This window comes from Lucilia sericata, unplaced genomic scaffold (genome assembly GCF_015586225.1).
Source record: "Lucilia sericata isolate MDLA Ls3-8-SP2 unplaced genomic scaffold, ASM1558622v1 Contig000068F_arrow, whole genome shotgun sequence".
NCBI lineage: Eukaryota > Metazoa > Arthropoda > Insecta > Diptera > Calliphoridae > Lucilia > Lucilia sericata.
In genome coordinates, this window is record NW_023994102.1 from 403,213 (window position 1) to 420,221 (window position 17,009).

The 17,009-nt window shown below is 30.1% G+C and overlaps 1 protein-coding gene across 4 annotated transcripts in view; it reads right to left on the minus strand.

Moving 5' to 3' along the window:
* LOC119616357 (lysine-specific demethylase 6A) overlaps nt 1-17,009 on the minus strand; it is a 371,577-nt gene that overhangs the window by 50,663 nt on the left and 303,905 nt on the right. For all 4 annotated transcript variants that reach the window (XM_037972717.1, XM_037972719.1, XM_037972718.1 and 1 more), the window contains one exon: nt 10,546-10,965. In XM_037972717.1, the coding sequence (XP_037828645.1) occupies nt 10,546-10,965 (420 nt within the window). The remainder of the gene's footprint in view (nt 1-10,545; nt 10,966-17,009) is intronic.

The window sequence follows — 17,009 nt, forward strand, 5'->3', positions numbered from 1 at the left end:
TTAGGGATGATCGGTTCATAATTAATCTTACCCCCCATATAAGGTCCCCCTAAGAAAATTACTTTAACTGGCTGAAAATACGAATACCCCAATGCTATTCGACATAAACTAATTTTAAGCTAAAATCTCTCTACCATATTTTATGAGGATCGGTCCATAATTAACCCTTACCCTGTATAAGGTCCCTTTAAGAAAATGACTTTAATGTTCATTACTGGCTTAAAAAATCGTCAAATCCGAAATCTTCACTATCAATTGTTGAACCCCCATTAAGAGAACTATTTCAAATATTACCCTGATGTTCACATTAGTATCGATATATAATAATAAAATATTAAAAATATCAAAGTTTATTTATATGGCAGTGATTTGATGGTGGGTATATAAGATTCGGCATAGAATATAACACTCTTACTTGTTTTAAGCTGATATTTATAATACTTTGTCACGTCTGTCAACCAAATGATGGACAAAATCATTTGATTTCGATTTGCCTTTTTAAATATAATGCTATAAAGTAATTAATCATGTAAATTATATTAATTAGTGTTATACTAATGCAAAATATATTTGCCGGCGTTAAAATTATTCAAATATCTAAGAAATTTATCAATATTTGCAAAAATTTATCAAAAATTACAAGGAAAATAAGTAAAAACAAGTTAGAGTGCTATATTAGGCTGAGCCGAATCTTAAATGCCCTCCACCAGCTACGTTTATATTAATACTTTTCTAATTGATCAAATATTTGTAGAAATAAGTTTCTCATGTCATAAATAGAAAAATCCCAAGATTTAAACAGCTTAAATATATTACAATTCCAAGATTTATTGAACATTACAAACGCCATTTTCTTTATATTTTTATAGCGCTTAGCGATATCTAGTAATTTGCATGTATGCATGTGTGTGAAAGATTTAACGATTTTCAAAATACATATATATAATTTTGTTCTACACAAATTGATAATGCAACAAGTTAAATACGGTTAAAGCGCTTTTAGGGGCAGGACCCAGTATGGGAAATATGACCAATTATAGACTGATCGTAAAAAATTCTTTAAGCTAAATTTCTGTACATAAAAGCTATATTTCAGTCAAATTTTGTATCTATATCGTAGTTTAGTAATAAATAATGTGTGTTTAAGTGATTTTCTGAAGGGAACCCTGTATGGGACCGACCGTACCCATGTTATGAACCGATCGTGAACAAATCTTGAAATAGAATTTTTGTATACAAAACTAATATTTGTACCAAATTTTATATCAATAGCTTTATTTGTGCATTTAAGTGATTTTCTGGAGGGGACCTAGTATGAGAGCTATGACCAAATATGGACCGATCGTAAAACAATTTTATAGTGTAATTTATGTATATAAGAGCAATATTTTTGCTAAATGTATGAATATCAATACTTGGTAATTAGTTATGTGCGTTTAAGTGATTTTCGGCAGGGAACCTTGTATGTAAGCTATGATGGACCGATCGTGAAGAAATTTTGAAATAACATTTATGTGTACAAAAATAGTATTTATGGGTATCACTACTTGGTAATGAGTTATGTGCCTTTAAGTGTTTTTCTGAAAGGGACCTTGTATGGGAGCTATGATCAATTATGGACCGATACGAAAATAATTTCACAGTAATATTTCTTTGCAAATGAGCAATACTTGTGCAAATTTTATATGGATACCTTAATTAAGTAAAGAGTTATGTGAGTTTAAGTGATTTTCAGGAGGGGACCTTGTATGGTAGCTATGACCAGTTATGGACCGATCGGAAAAACTTTCTCAGTAATATTTCTGCGCATATAAGCAATACTTGTACCAAATTTTATATGGATATCTTAATTTAGTAATGACCCAGCGGTAAATGAAACAAAGTACTTAGATAATATTCGATGACATCAGTATGACGTTCTAAGCGAGCAATCTAAGTACTTACAGTGCAATGTATGCGTAATCCAACATATCATGCACTTTAATTATAACATAGATTACGATTTAAGCAGAGAGTTAGCTGCCTTCTACATGTTGTTTTTTGTTTTTATTTCTTTAAAAAAAAAAACAGAACTAAAGTACCGTTTTATTTTTGTTTTGTATACTACATGAAAAGAAGAATCTTTTTGATTCAGTTTAAAGTTGATCTTTTGTAAGTGAAGTTGTGTTTTGTTAAAAAAGTTATTTTATTGTAAAAATCTAAAATAATTGTGGTGATCCAAATGGCAGAAACGGACTTAAAAATTAGGGTAAATTTACTTCATATATTGTAGTTTTAATACTGACAATTTCCTATTGATTATTTACAGGATCTCTAAAGGAAGATGACCGAAAGTTTCAAAAGAAAATTAAGATTCATTTCATTTATCTTCGTTAAAATTGTTTAATTATATTTTTATTGAATTAACTATAATACATGTTTATTATTTGATGATCATTTTTAAATAAACTTGCATAATTTTAAAATAAATTTAAAAAGTATATATTTTTTCTATAACAAAATCGGAAAACATGGTACTTTAACTTACAGATGCAAATATGATTGTAATCTACATACATTACATTCTTATTTGCAAGCGTTTATAGGCGTCTCATTAACTTCGCTTAGAACTCCACACATTATGTAAGTGAAATTTTAATTTGTCTTAATGATATTGTGGCTTACATTCTAAGCGAGAGCACATCGATGAGGTAGCCTAGGACACTTTTATGTTAAATCTAAGTGAAAGCATCACCACTGACTGCCACGAAATATCACTTAGATAAGCGAATACATAATGTGTATTTTTACCGCTGGGGAGTTATGCGCGTTTAGGTAATTTTGGGAGCTATGACCAATTAAGGACCGATCCCAAAAAACTTTCATAGTAATATTTCTGTATATGTGAACAATACTTGTACCAAATATGAATATATGAATATCTGAATTTAGTAATGAGTTATGTGCGTTTAATTGATTTTCGGGAGGGGACCTTGTATGGGAGCTATGACCAATTATGAACCGATCGGAAAAAATTTCACAGTAATATTTTTGTACATATGAGCAATACTTGTACCAAATTGTATATGGATATCTGAATTTAGTAATGAGTTATGTGCGTTTAAGTGATTTTCGGGAGGGGACCTTGTATGGGAGCTATGTCCAATTATGGACCGATCCAGAAAATTTTTTCTTTGAATGAATTCTATTGACATAAGATTTTAATTTGTAAAATTTTGTGAATATATCGACATTGTGACGGAAGTTATTAACAAAAAACCCATTTTCCGGGAATATGTACTTTTGTATGGGAGGTATATGAAATTGTGGACCGATTCTGGCAATTTTCAGCCCTTGTGTAGAAACAAATATGTGGTGATTTTCATGAAATTATCTTGCATAGTTTTCGAGAAAATTGCATCAGAATGTGTAACAAATGCTTATTTTTTTCGAGGTTGTTTTAAATGTTGATTCATTTTGCCCATTTTCAACACCAAACAACATAGGAAAATGGAGAACATATTGGATAAATTTGGTTAAATTCTATTGCTTCGTTTTATCGTGAGCGTGTTTTACACAGACAGACGTACAGACTGGCATAGCTAAATCGTCTCAGAATTTGATAAGGACCAAGAATATATATACTTTGTTGGGTCTCAGATTAATATTTCTTTGTGTTACACACGGAAATATATTCGGATACTTTTAATAATAATTAGAAATTATATGTTATATTTATACATCTAAACTAAATAAATATTTATTAAAGCCATATATTTACTTCTCTTAAAAGTTCGTTTTATTGTCAAAAATCTATTATAAACAAAAATATAAAATTAAGAAAATCGTATCAACTAATATTTTATACTAATTGTACGCAACACTAACACATAAAATGACAGCCAAATTGTACAGTGCTGCCAAGTTAAATATAAAACATCACAATAGTTAATATAGGTTTATTATTTCTTTATAAATATCACAATTTTATTAATGATTTTTAAGGCTAAATTGTGCTTTAACTATTGATTGCATTAAAAGCAATATAAGATTTTTTATAAATACAAGGGTAAAAGTTTGTGATAAAATTAATAAAGGTGATATTGTTACATATAAAATAGTTCATTAAAATAAATAATGTATAGTATAAGTACGGTGACCATACAGAACAGGAGAAAATAAAATACACTAACCACCTTTTTCTAAATCAGGTTACTGTTTACCGTCAAAATTTCAATTGTCAATAAAGTTTTAATCATTATTATATTGATTGTTCACAGAAAAAAAGTTTCAGCAAAAATATTATCAACCGCTTTCATTGACAAAAGTTAATATGTAATATTTAAGAATAAAGCTGTGTACCAAACGATAGCAATTTACTGGTAAAAGTAAATTTTTGATAGATATGAGGTGAATAAAATTTTACTGGCTCTTTGGGCTACATAAATTTCTGACAAATGAAATTAAAAAATTTACAAAACAAAAAATAAATAAATGAAAAACAAAAATTTTAAAATTTACAATTTCATTTCAAAATCCATTTTATATTAAATTCAAAAAATATTTATTATTATTGAAAGTGTTAAATTTTCGGAATTAATCAGTGAAAGTTGTCACAATTAATCACAGCAAGAAAAGATATCGTTTGGCACAGCAAAATGTAAAAATGTTCCCACCATAAGAAAATTACAATCCACCATAGAACTTTGCTATCATTTGCCACACCACAGTGGGGCAGAATGGAAATTTTTTGGAAATAAATCTGGCATTTCTAAACGGCTGATCCGATCGGGATAAAATTTGGCGTGAGCGTAGCCAAGGAGTATTCGAGTTTAAGTTTTGAAGATGAACCCTGCAGATGCCCCAGGGACGGCGCTGTGGCGGCTCAAAGTAGGGTACCTACGACATGTAAAATTTTTAAACTCGTGCCATTTTTTTGTTTTTCACCCAAATACAAAGATTTTTATATTTTGTGAAAGCGCTCGATGAGATGCTTGGACATACTACTTATCTCTTATAATATCCGAGTTATAGGCATTTAAAAATTTAGTGATACAAAATTTACCATACCTTGTTCCGCCTTTTTTTGAATACCGGGCGTAATTTTGGACCAAATGGTACTTATTTCGACTGAGACCCAGTTCCAACATAAGCGCTATTGCTTCCTCTTCAGTAAAATTTGATTATGATGTTGGAGTTGGTATACTTTCCACAATTCGCTTAAGTCGTTTTGGTGATGCATTAGGAAGAATAGTTGCAATATGTACGACATCCATATATTGGTTTTCCTTTTTCAGCATTTCGTTCAATGTATCAGCAATTTCCTCATTTGAGATTGAAAAAAGTTTTTGTGTGACCCTCTTTTTTTTTTTTTTGACCTTGAACATAAGTCTTCGTATGACTTGCAAGGCGCTCCTGTTGATGTGTTGTAAGTTGAGATTTCCGTAGTAGTTTCCATCCAACTACAAAATTTTAATCGAAATTTCTTTTGATTTCCATCCACAGACTTACTTTTTACATCAAAAAGTTTTAAAAAGTTTTCAATTTTTGATATGCCTGTTTTGTCTACTTTTCTACTATATGTAGTTTTTATATAATTTGAAATGTCTTCAATTCTTTCTGGCCCTTTTGAAGATATACTCCATAAAACGGAACACAACTCTTCGTACTTTAATGTAATCTTCATTGTAGATTTATTAAATATGGTACTTAAAATCTGAGAAGTTTATTTATATACCAATTCTTGTCATTTCCGATACAGGTATTCCAAAGTAAAAAATTACGAATTGTCTACCTATTAACATTTAGGACTATATTACTATAACCTGTAATTCAGTCATTGATATTTCTTATTAGTGAATGAATCGAAATTATCATTACCTGTATATTTTTACCTACATGATCATAAACGAAACAGAACGAAATGATCTGTCGAAAAAATTTAGGTAAAAAATAGTTATAAATTTTTGAAAATTTAAGCATAATAGGACCTTTCAATTATAAGGATAAGCAAACAAATAGAAAATAGGTAAATATAAGATTTAAATATGTGCTGTCATACTTAATACTAAAATATGAAAAAGATGAAATTAAAGGACACAGGTTTAAATGAACATATTTTTGAATGTAATTGAGATATTGGCTTGAAATTTTTTGTAAAGGGTCGAGAATTTCCATATCTAACTAAAAAATGATATTAAGGGATAAATATGGACTAAATTGTTGTAGCTATCTGCGATCCTATTAAAATTTTGATATAAATCATAGTTTTAGAAATTAAACAAATATGTAATATATGACAAAATCTTTATTTATGAACAAAACTCAATGAAATTTTCAACGCTTGTTAAATTTGTCATTTCAAATAAGAATATGCAAAAAAAAATTGAAAAGGTCAAAGGGCATCCCGCAATTCCCAAAAATAGGAATGAAAATCCCAAAAATGGGATTTTTTACTTTTTTGCCCATAGGGTCCACATTTCTTTCAGGGCTGGGAAAATACTTTTGGAGTAAATAGAAAACATATTGAGGTTTCCAAAACTGCTTTCAGTTTTCTGATCCCAGCTTTGGGATTTTAGAACATGTCGCCCAAAGTTGAAGTTTTGATAAAAAATAGGTCATATTCGGAAGGACGCAGTGGCAACATTTTCAAAAAATAGGACAAGTTTTTTACGCCAAAGCGTTCTGCGTAAAGATACCTTTTAGAAAACTATAAAATTGTTATATGTTCTTAATAAAAATTTTATTTTATTAATAAAAGAGTTAAGACACATTTTTGGCAAAAAACGCCAAAAATCTAAAATTTTTTGAATTTTTAAATTAAAAAACGTATATTTTTGGATCTGTAAACGAAAAATTGAGTCCATTTGGTCCAAAATTACGCCCGGTATTCAAAAAAAGGCGGACCAAGGTATGGTAAATTTTGTATCACTAAATTTTTAAATGCCTATAACTCGAATATTATAAGAGATAAGTAGTATGTCCAAGCATGTTTTTTCAAGATCTCGTCGAGCGCTTTCACAAAATATAAAAATCTTTGTATTTGGGTGAAAAACAAAAAAATGGCACGAGTTTAAAAATTTTACATGTCGTAGGTACCCTACTTTGAGCCGCCACAGCGCCGTCCCTGGGGCATCTGCAGGGTTCATCTTCAAAACTTAAACTCGAATACTCCTTGGCTACGCTCACGCCAAATTTTATCCCGATCGGATCAGCCGTTTAGAAATGCCAGATTTATTTCCAAAAAATTTCCATTCTGCCCCACTGTGCACACGCTCGAATTTCCTAAATGGTATGAATTTTTAATTTTTATTTTTTTAACATAATCTAGAAGCCTTGATGTCAAATTTATTTTTATTTTTCCATTTGTTAAAAAATGTTTGAAATTTTTTTTGGAAAATTTTTTATTTCTTTATGATTTTTAGATTAATATCGATGAAAATTGCTAGTAATTTGCGGGCCTTTTTAAGAATGGATGTTAACTATGTTTGCTGATGATTTCCTGTTTTAGATTTTGTTTTTCAACATTTAAATTTTTATTTTTTATTATAAAAAATTCGCTAATATAGGATTACTATTCTGTTACTATGTAAACAGAATAGTAAATAATTGAAAAAAGTAAAAATTTTAAAAAATTACCGTCATGTTCATACAATTGTTTGGGAAAGAAGTCATGTTCGATTCATACAATATATTACAAAATTAATTCCAGTTATATATTAATTTTTTCTGTGTTAAAAAAATACAAAATTATTAATTGATAAAGAAAGCAAATATTAAATATTTATAGTTGAAAAAACTGTATTATACGTTTTTCTGTCCGTTTTTATGTAAAACTGAAAAAATAACGAAATACTAAACAAATAGTTTTTTAGCAAAGAATAATTTATACAGAACAAGGCTCTAAAATGCAGTACTGGTCTGTATAATACAGAACGTCTGGTCACTGCAAGTATAAGGCACTTAATAATAATATATTTTAACAAAAACAAGTAAGAAAGTATAGTCGGGCGTGGCCGACCATATGATACCCAACACCAGTTATGAATATTAAATGTGATTTATTTTTCATAATTAATTTAATTTTGGACATTCAAGTAATTTTCTGAAGGGGACTTTATATGGGAGCTAGGGTCAAATGGAGCCCGATCTTTATGAAATTTGGCAGCGTCATCAGGACTTCTATAAAACTTAGTTGTGCATTTTATCGATATACCTGTATATATAACATAATTATTAGCTCAGAAGCCCTTTTTTTTGGGGGGGGGGGTTCTGTTCTATGGGGGCTAGGTGAAATAATGGATCGATTTTAACCATTTTCAATAGGCTTCGTCCTTGGGCAAAAAAAAACCGTGCGTGCCAAATTTCATCCAATTATCTTGAAAATTGCGACCTGTACCTTGCGCACAAGGTTTACATGGACAGCCAGCCAGACGGACGGACATAGCTTAATCGACTCAGAAAACGATTCTAAGCCGATTGGTATACTTTAAGTATAGGACGAATATTTTTGTATGTTACAAACATCAGCACAAACCCAATATACCCTCCCCACTAAAGTGGTGTAGGGTATAAAAATGAACTTTAATAAAATTGTTTAAAATCGAATTTAAAAAAAGTTTTTTTTTTAAGTAATTTAGTATAAACCAATATTTAATTAACTTTCTTCAAATTAACCACAAATTGGTTATAAACAAGTAATTTGTAATCAATTTAAAAGTCATACAGAGATAGTCAATTGACTACCGCCTATGACATGCCTATGTTAAAATAATGTGTCTGTGACAAGGAAAAAAGTCACTTCATCCACTAGATGTGCTTATTAACAAGTAAGAGTGTTATATTCGGCTATGTCGAATCTTATATACCCACCATCAAACCTCGTTTGACTCGAATGAAACTTACTTATGTCGAATTTCATCTATATACTCGTATATTTAGGCTAGTTATAAGCGTTAAAGTAATTTTCTGAAGGGGACCTTATATAGGGGGGTAGGGTCAATTATGGGTCGATCCTCATAAAATTTGGTAGACAGAATTTGGTTCGTATTAAATTTATTTGTATCGAATTTCATCGCTACACTCGTATTTTTAAACCATTAATGAGCGTTGAAGTCATTTTCTGAAGGGGACCTTATTTGGGGGGTAGGGTCAATCATGGACCGATCAACATAAAATTTTTTAGATAGATTTTGACTCGTATGAAACTTACTTACGTCGAATTTCATCCATATATTAGTATTTTTAAGCCAGTAATGATAGTTAAAGTCATTTTCTGAAGGGGACCTTATATGGGGGGTAGGGTCAATTATGAACCGATCCTCACAAAATTTTGCATAGTAATTTTGGATCATAAGAAACTTACTTATGTCGAATTTCATCGCTATATTCGTATTTTTAAACAATTATGGCTGTTAAAGCTGCTTTTCGAGATGCCACTTGTATGGGGCTATCCGAAAACGTGGACCGATATTGTCCATTTTCAATACCAAACAAACCTTACATATAAGAAATATGTGAAATTTCAACCCTCTAGCTCTTTCCATTCGGACTCTATCGTGCTTTCAACAGACAGACAGACGGACGGGCGGACAGACATGGCTAGATCGTCTTAGAATTTAATGAGGACCCAGAATATATATACTTTTGTGGGTCTATGACCAATATTTCGATGTGTTACAAACGGAATGACAAAATCAATATACCCGCCATCTTTTTTGATGGTGGGTATAAAAAAACAGTTAAAAGTTACTTTAAAATTAGTTTGATTTCCTACAGGGCAGGAACTTTTTCACTAACACGCTAACTTAAGGTAGAATTACCCAACCGCAACGTTCTGTAACCGTAAGATCGTTTTTGGTTAAGGAAAAGCAATGAAAATGTTTACCGAAATGTAGCAGTAACGTTTCAACCTCTATAAGTATAGGTGCACGCCCACATATATAATAAGTATTAAAAGTCTTATATCTTAGAAACTATAACAGCTAGAGTCCCCAAAATTTGTATGAACAACATTTACTCTTTACATGAATATTTAGGACAAAAAAATTCCTTGAAATGGGAGGACTTTCATAAGGGGGCTTAATAACTCCCATATGAATTAAATACAAAAATTCGTTTATCTCCGAAACTATTAGAGCTAAAATTCTAAAATTTTCCACGAACAAGTTCAACATCTATGTTAACATTTGTGTAATAAATTAGCGGACTTGATTTTAGGAGCGGGTACCCCCCATATGAATTAAATAAAAAATCGTTTGGATTTGGCACCTCCCATATGAATTAAGTGCAAAAATTCGTTTATTTGGGAAACTGTCAGAGCTACAATCATCAAATTTTGCACGAAGAACTCTGACGTCCATGTGAATGTAATAATTAATAATTACGTTGGTATATCTGGGAAACTGTTACATATATCTATAATCTTCAAAAATCGTAAAGTCTGATTTTTATTTACATTAAATTTATTTTTTGATTTCCAACGACAACGTTTGTTTTTGTATGAAAATGTATAAAAGGCTTGGTTACATTCAAGCTTTTAAACAATACATTTATTATGATATTTACCCTGCGTTTACCCACACTAGATCTCCAGGGCGTTGAATAAATCGGTATACTGGGATATTTTCCTTATATAAGTCATCTAGTACGGGCCACCAAGAACCATGTAAATAACTGATATTATTTTTCTCACATAAATTGTGGATTCCTCCCCAATAGGCATCTGGTACAGCAAACCACTCACAATCGCCGGGACCAATATTAATGTTTATTGAGCAAAAATTATTATTTTCTTGATGTCCGGGTGTTCTACTTCCTGGGACTTTCATGTAAAGCTGAACTGTATTCATGCCTAATATTACGTGACCAACATGAGACAGCATATTTGCAGCTGATATTACTCGTGCGAAAGCGGGAAGCTTTTGAAGTTCTGCCAATTGAGGACGCCATTTTCTATCATCTGACAAGTCCACATTCGTACCGAATCTAAAATTATTGAAATTATTTATTATTAATTTAATGTATAAATTTCTAAATACATTTTTTATGATCATGTTTAATGCACATAGCTTCTCCTTAAGCGTTCTGATGCTATTATAATTTCAATAGTGAACAGCGTTGCCACTGACCAAGTTTTAATCCTACCAAATTTTTGTCAAAAAACTACCAAAATGGTTTAAACCTACCAAATTTCGAAAATCATATAAAACTTGTTTTTGAGAAAAGTATGACTTATTCATCAATGTATTTTGTCGTCTCAATTTACAAATGTTAGCATTTTCTGAACATTTTTCAGACATCTTCGTAAGATCGGACAACCATGTATCACAGCTTTAACAACACTTTTCAAAGTTTTATGATACATTTATTTCTTGAGATTCTTTTTTAATTTATGTAGGTCCTTGAAGATATGCATTTTTTAAAACCCAAACGACTTAGCAACGAGAATGTTTTATATCTTGTACCTAATTTCATGGATTGAAATTATTCGATTAAATTTGCTATATATAATGGTTAAAATTGATCCAATACAAATCGAAAACTCCTGAAAAATTATTTTAATGTTCAAAAATACGTTGGTTATATAGCAATTGTAATCAAATTTACCCCAGTTTGAAGTACTCAAAATCATATAATATTAATATGGACCTGTTTTTGACAATAGAGTTCTAAATATTTGCGACAATATGCATTTTGATGCAGTGGACCATTTTCAATGAAAAAGTTGATTTTCAATATTTTGGTTATTATGCCTCTTTGCATTTCACAATTCGTCATAAACTATTTCTTTGTTTCAAATTTTAGACAAAATTTAGCCCTATCTCCCTTATTAAGTCGTTTTCAAAAAATTATGATGAAATTTGTGATAAAATTAACATAAATTGTATTAAGAAATTAATGGATTTAGAAAAATCTGTAGTTTTCGATTCTTAAGTCCTTTTATTAGGCGTTATTCCGAACTCCACTTAATGAATCAAAAATATACTTAATGAAATTTCGATATACAAAAATTTTAATATTTCAATACAGTAAAGAAATGTATAATTAAGTTGTTAAAATTCTTTTAAAGTATGTATTTTGTCCAACCTACCAAAAATCGATTTAAACTACCATCCTACCACATGAAAAAAATCCTACCTAATTTGGTAGGAAAAGCCCAAAATGGCAACGCTGATAGTGAATTAAAGTTCCTACATTTTAGTTGAAGACCATTTTTGCATATTATTAATGTTTTCAATATATAGTGCAATTCTTTCAATGCAATATTTTCAAATCTCATGATGCAACAGTTTGTTTTCAGAAGAAAGCACAGCACTATCTAACAGGTACATCTAATAACTAGTCTTAATCGGAAGGTATTCGCTGTTATATTATATATCTAAATTTTCGAACTACAGAGTTTGGAACTATACTATAACACGGATTATTTCGGATTCTAAAATTTAGTATTTCCCATTATTATTAAAGACAATACACACGTTTCCAGGATGATATAACAACATTATTTATATTTTGTGCTTTAAACTTTTTAATTTGTATTTACATGGGACCTCTACCAAGTACACAGCTGAGTAGGAGTACAGGAGACTGTTTTTCCACATCAAATGATATTCAAAAGATACAGAATACACAATTACAAAAAATCAATATACTCATCGCGAGACCTAGTGAAGATTGAAACAATATACACAAGGCAATGAAACACACAGCCATCCAAACATACGAAACGAAATACTCAAAAAAACAAAAACAAAATACAAAGGCAATGAATAAGCAGTGTTGTTGTTGTTTATTTTTTATGAAATTTTCAGAGGTTGTCTCGAATTTTTGCTTATATCTCCGTTGTTTATGAACGGATTTTGCTGATTTTAAATAGGAAACTTCTCGAAAGCAGAATTATTGAAGATTTGGATCCCGGAGATATCTGGGGTCTTCAGAAAACTGATTTCAACAGACAGACAGAAAGACGGACATGGCTTAATCGACTACGCTATCTATAAGGATTCAGAATATATATACTTTATGGGGTCGGAAAATTATATTTTGGAAATTTCAAACGGAATGACAAACTTACAGTGTCTTACATAAGTATTCAAATTTGGTTGTACTTTGAAAAGAAACATAATTTAATAATATTTTTTGTGTGTGAAATGAATAATTAAATTTGTTATATTGTCTAGAGAGTCCTAGGGTATAATATCACACTCTTTAAAATTTGGAAAAATTACATTTACCTCAATTAATTTAACTTTTTTTAAAAAAGTCCATAAAATAGCCTCACAAAAGTATTCGAATTTTTCCTGTATCTCATATTTGACCACATTATACGAAACACAAAAATTATAATCGAGTGGTTTTTTGCTTAAAATTGTGTTAAGGGGTTACCATCAACCGAAATTATATATTTTTGGCCCATTTGTTCCACAATTTTGGAGCATTTGTACCATCTTTTCATGTAATATCATTAAAATGGCGATTTTTGACCATATTTGTAATTTTTTTTCCTTTTTTTCAGAAATAAAATCAAACTTTAATATTGGGATTTAATAGGCCCTTGAGGTATCTAAAAATAATAATTTTTGTTATAAGAATCTGTGCTTAAAAGTTCCAAGATGCATTTTTGGTATCGTTCTTCTGTTTCTAATTGAATTGTATGGATCTTAAGTCTCTTTTCGTACCACTAGGGTCGATGTTTTCCGACAAAGTTGGCTAGTACACATTCATGTACATTAGGGTGGGTCGAAAAAAAAGTTGTGTCAACCACCCCCTAGGATTAAAGATATGTTAATAACATTTCCAAAAATAGAAAAAATATTTTTTTGCCACGCCTAAAAATACCGCCCTTTTTATTTTTTTTTATATCACGCCGCCATTTTAAGTCCGATCGTAACATATCATATATCAATATTTATGGCTTGACTTCAGCTATATATCTCTCTTAGACAATTTTTTATTTCAACGTCATATTCTTTGCGCGACTTCTGATATCTCGGATCCTTCCCCAAAATCAAAAATTGTGGCTATACTGGAATAAAGTACATTTAATTGTATAAAATATAGGCTTTTAAAATGCTCACTTTTATGCAAAAAGAGCTATTTTACAGGTATTTAAAAATACCTGTATAGTTCAATCTACAAACAATTAATATGCTAGGGATATGGTCGAAAACAATTTTTTTCAAATTAATTTACAATACAATAATTGCATCCTTCCCCTATCTTAACAAAAGAAAGATCATTTTATTCAGCATTTATTTCTATTAATTAATAACAAAATCACGTAGGTACATAAAAATTAAACATTTTATTTTATAAAAATCGATGAAAAATTGAAGTGTTATGCTAAGATTTAGAAAAATGTTTTTCATGTTTTTTTCTATACAACTACTTGCATGTTTCTTTTTTTTTTTTTAGCAATTTTTAAAAATGTTTACAAAATGTAATAAATTTATTTTATGATTCTTTTAAATAGTTACATAATTTTAAAGAAGTTCTTTAATAATAAAAACCAATAAAAAACGAATAATCGGGAATGGTCGACCATATGATACCAGATATGAGCATAACTAAAATATGATTTATTTTTATTCCCTACACCACTTTAGTGGGGAGGGTATATTGGGTTTGTGCTGATGTTTGTAACGCACAATAATATTGGACCTATACCCACCTTAAAGTATACCAATCGGCTTAGAATCATTTTCTGTCCGTCCATGTAAACCTTGTAATCAAACTACAGGTCGCAATTTTGAAGAAAATTCAATGAAATTTGGCACATGATCTTCTATGATATCGGAAAAATTATTAAAAATGGTTAACATCGGCCCATTATTTCACCTAGCCCCCATACAACTGAACCCGCCGAATAGGGCTCTTAAGTTCATATTTATGTTTAATATACTCGTATCTCGACAAAAACCTGCAAAACCAAGTTCTATACTAGCCTTGATGACCGACATGAATTTTATAGTTATAGGGTCTCATTTGACCATAGCCCCTATATAAACCCCTTTTCAAAATTTGACTTAAATGTCCACAATTTTATTCAACAATAAATGACTTAAGTATATCTGAGACAAGGTACAATTCAACTTAAATGCTTTATTATGAAAAATAAATCACATTTTATTTTTGTAACAGGTGTAGGGTATTATATGGTCGGCCTCGCCCGTATATAATTTCTTACTTGTTTAATATAGCATTTATATTGAATTTTTTCCTCCTCCGACCAAAATTAGCGATTTCATTGACAAAAAACAAAAGGCCTTATCTACAAAAACATTTAAATATTAAAGGTAAAAAGTCCAATTTATTCATTTTTATATACGCCATTGTCAACTATCATAATAACTAATAGGTTTCACTATTAAACAATTTGTTTATTCACTACAAATAAATCACGTTGATAGAAAGAAACTTTTCAATTTCAATAGTTGTTTGTATCTCTTGTAAAATTTAAAAAATGTTAGGTAGGGCCGTTGCGCTTTAGGTGACGATATACTATTTGAGCAACTTATTGATGAAAAACTGATTTTCTGAAAGAGACTATATATAGGAGTTAAGATGGACCGATCCTATAAAAATTTGGTGGAGGGTTTTATGTTCTTATAAGAGATAGATATGCAGAATTTCATCCTAATTGTAGTGTTTAAGATGGAATTAACAACCTTGAAGCCATTATTAAAAGAGCTCCAAGGCCCTATTCGGGGAGTACGGTTGGTTAGGGGAATAATGGACCGATTTAATCCATTTTCAAACAACTTCGTCCTTGGGTAAAATGAAATATATCAGCCTATTTACATCGAATTATCTGGAAACTTTCGACTTGTAGTTTGATTACAAGTCGGATGGACAAAGCTAAACCACTATAGAACTGTATAAATAATAAACTTTCCTCATTTTTGATAGGAAGTAGGATCTGGAAGGGTTTGTAACTGAAAAAATAAGTTTTATAATTAATTAAAAAAAAATGTTTTGTTGTGAGAACGATTTATAATCAATATATGAACATTTTAAAATATCTATAAAATAGCTGTTTGTGCATAAAAGTGAGCATTTCAAAAGCCTATATTTCATATAATTAAAAGCTCTTTATTGTTGTATAGCCACAATTTCAGATTTTGGGGAAGGATCCGAGATATCAGAAGTCGGGCATAGAATGTTACGTCTAATTTAAAAATCGTCTAAGGGTGAAATGTAGCTACAGCCAAGCCATAAATATTGATATATCATATGTAACGATCGGACTTAAAATGACTACGTAATATATAAAAAACAAAAAGGGCGGTATTTCTAGGCGTGGCAAAAAAATTATTTTTATATTTTTGGAAATGTTATTAACATATCTTTAATCCTAGGGGGTGACTGAAACAACTTTTTTTTGTCCATAGAGACCGACCCACTCTAATGTACATATTAGCACTAATATATTTTAAATTTTCAATACTTTATATCGGTATACAATTCCAAAACATGCCTTTGCAAAACGTCATCCTATACAGTAGATTTAAGTTTTTACTATTCGTAACTTTCAGGCTTATGTTGCCCATTACAATAACACTGTAAGTCCAAAATTTTGGGTTTATTTTGATCATAGTAATCAATATTTGAACAGATGTCGATATTTTTGAGTTAGACCATAATAATATAGTGGCATGCAGCCTGGAGGTCATTGGTATATACAAATAATGATTCTACCATATTGAGTGGTGTTTCTTCGAGGCATGTTTTGGAGTTGTACACTTCCACAATACATTGAAAACTTAAAATATATAAAAGCTGATATCTAAAAGAATATATACAAGAAAACTTTCCCCGAAATTTTTTGACCCTAGTATTATGAAAATGGACTTAAGTTCCAATATATTGAATTAGCGACAGAATAATGATATCAATAATATATCTTGGATCGTTTAAATACAGATTTTTGTAACAAAATAATTCCATTTTTAGATACTCCAAGGGGTCTATTAAATCCCAATATCAAATTTTGGTTTTATCTCTGGAAAAAAAGAGAAAATACAACAAAT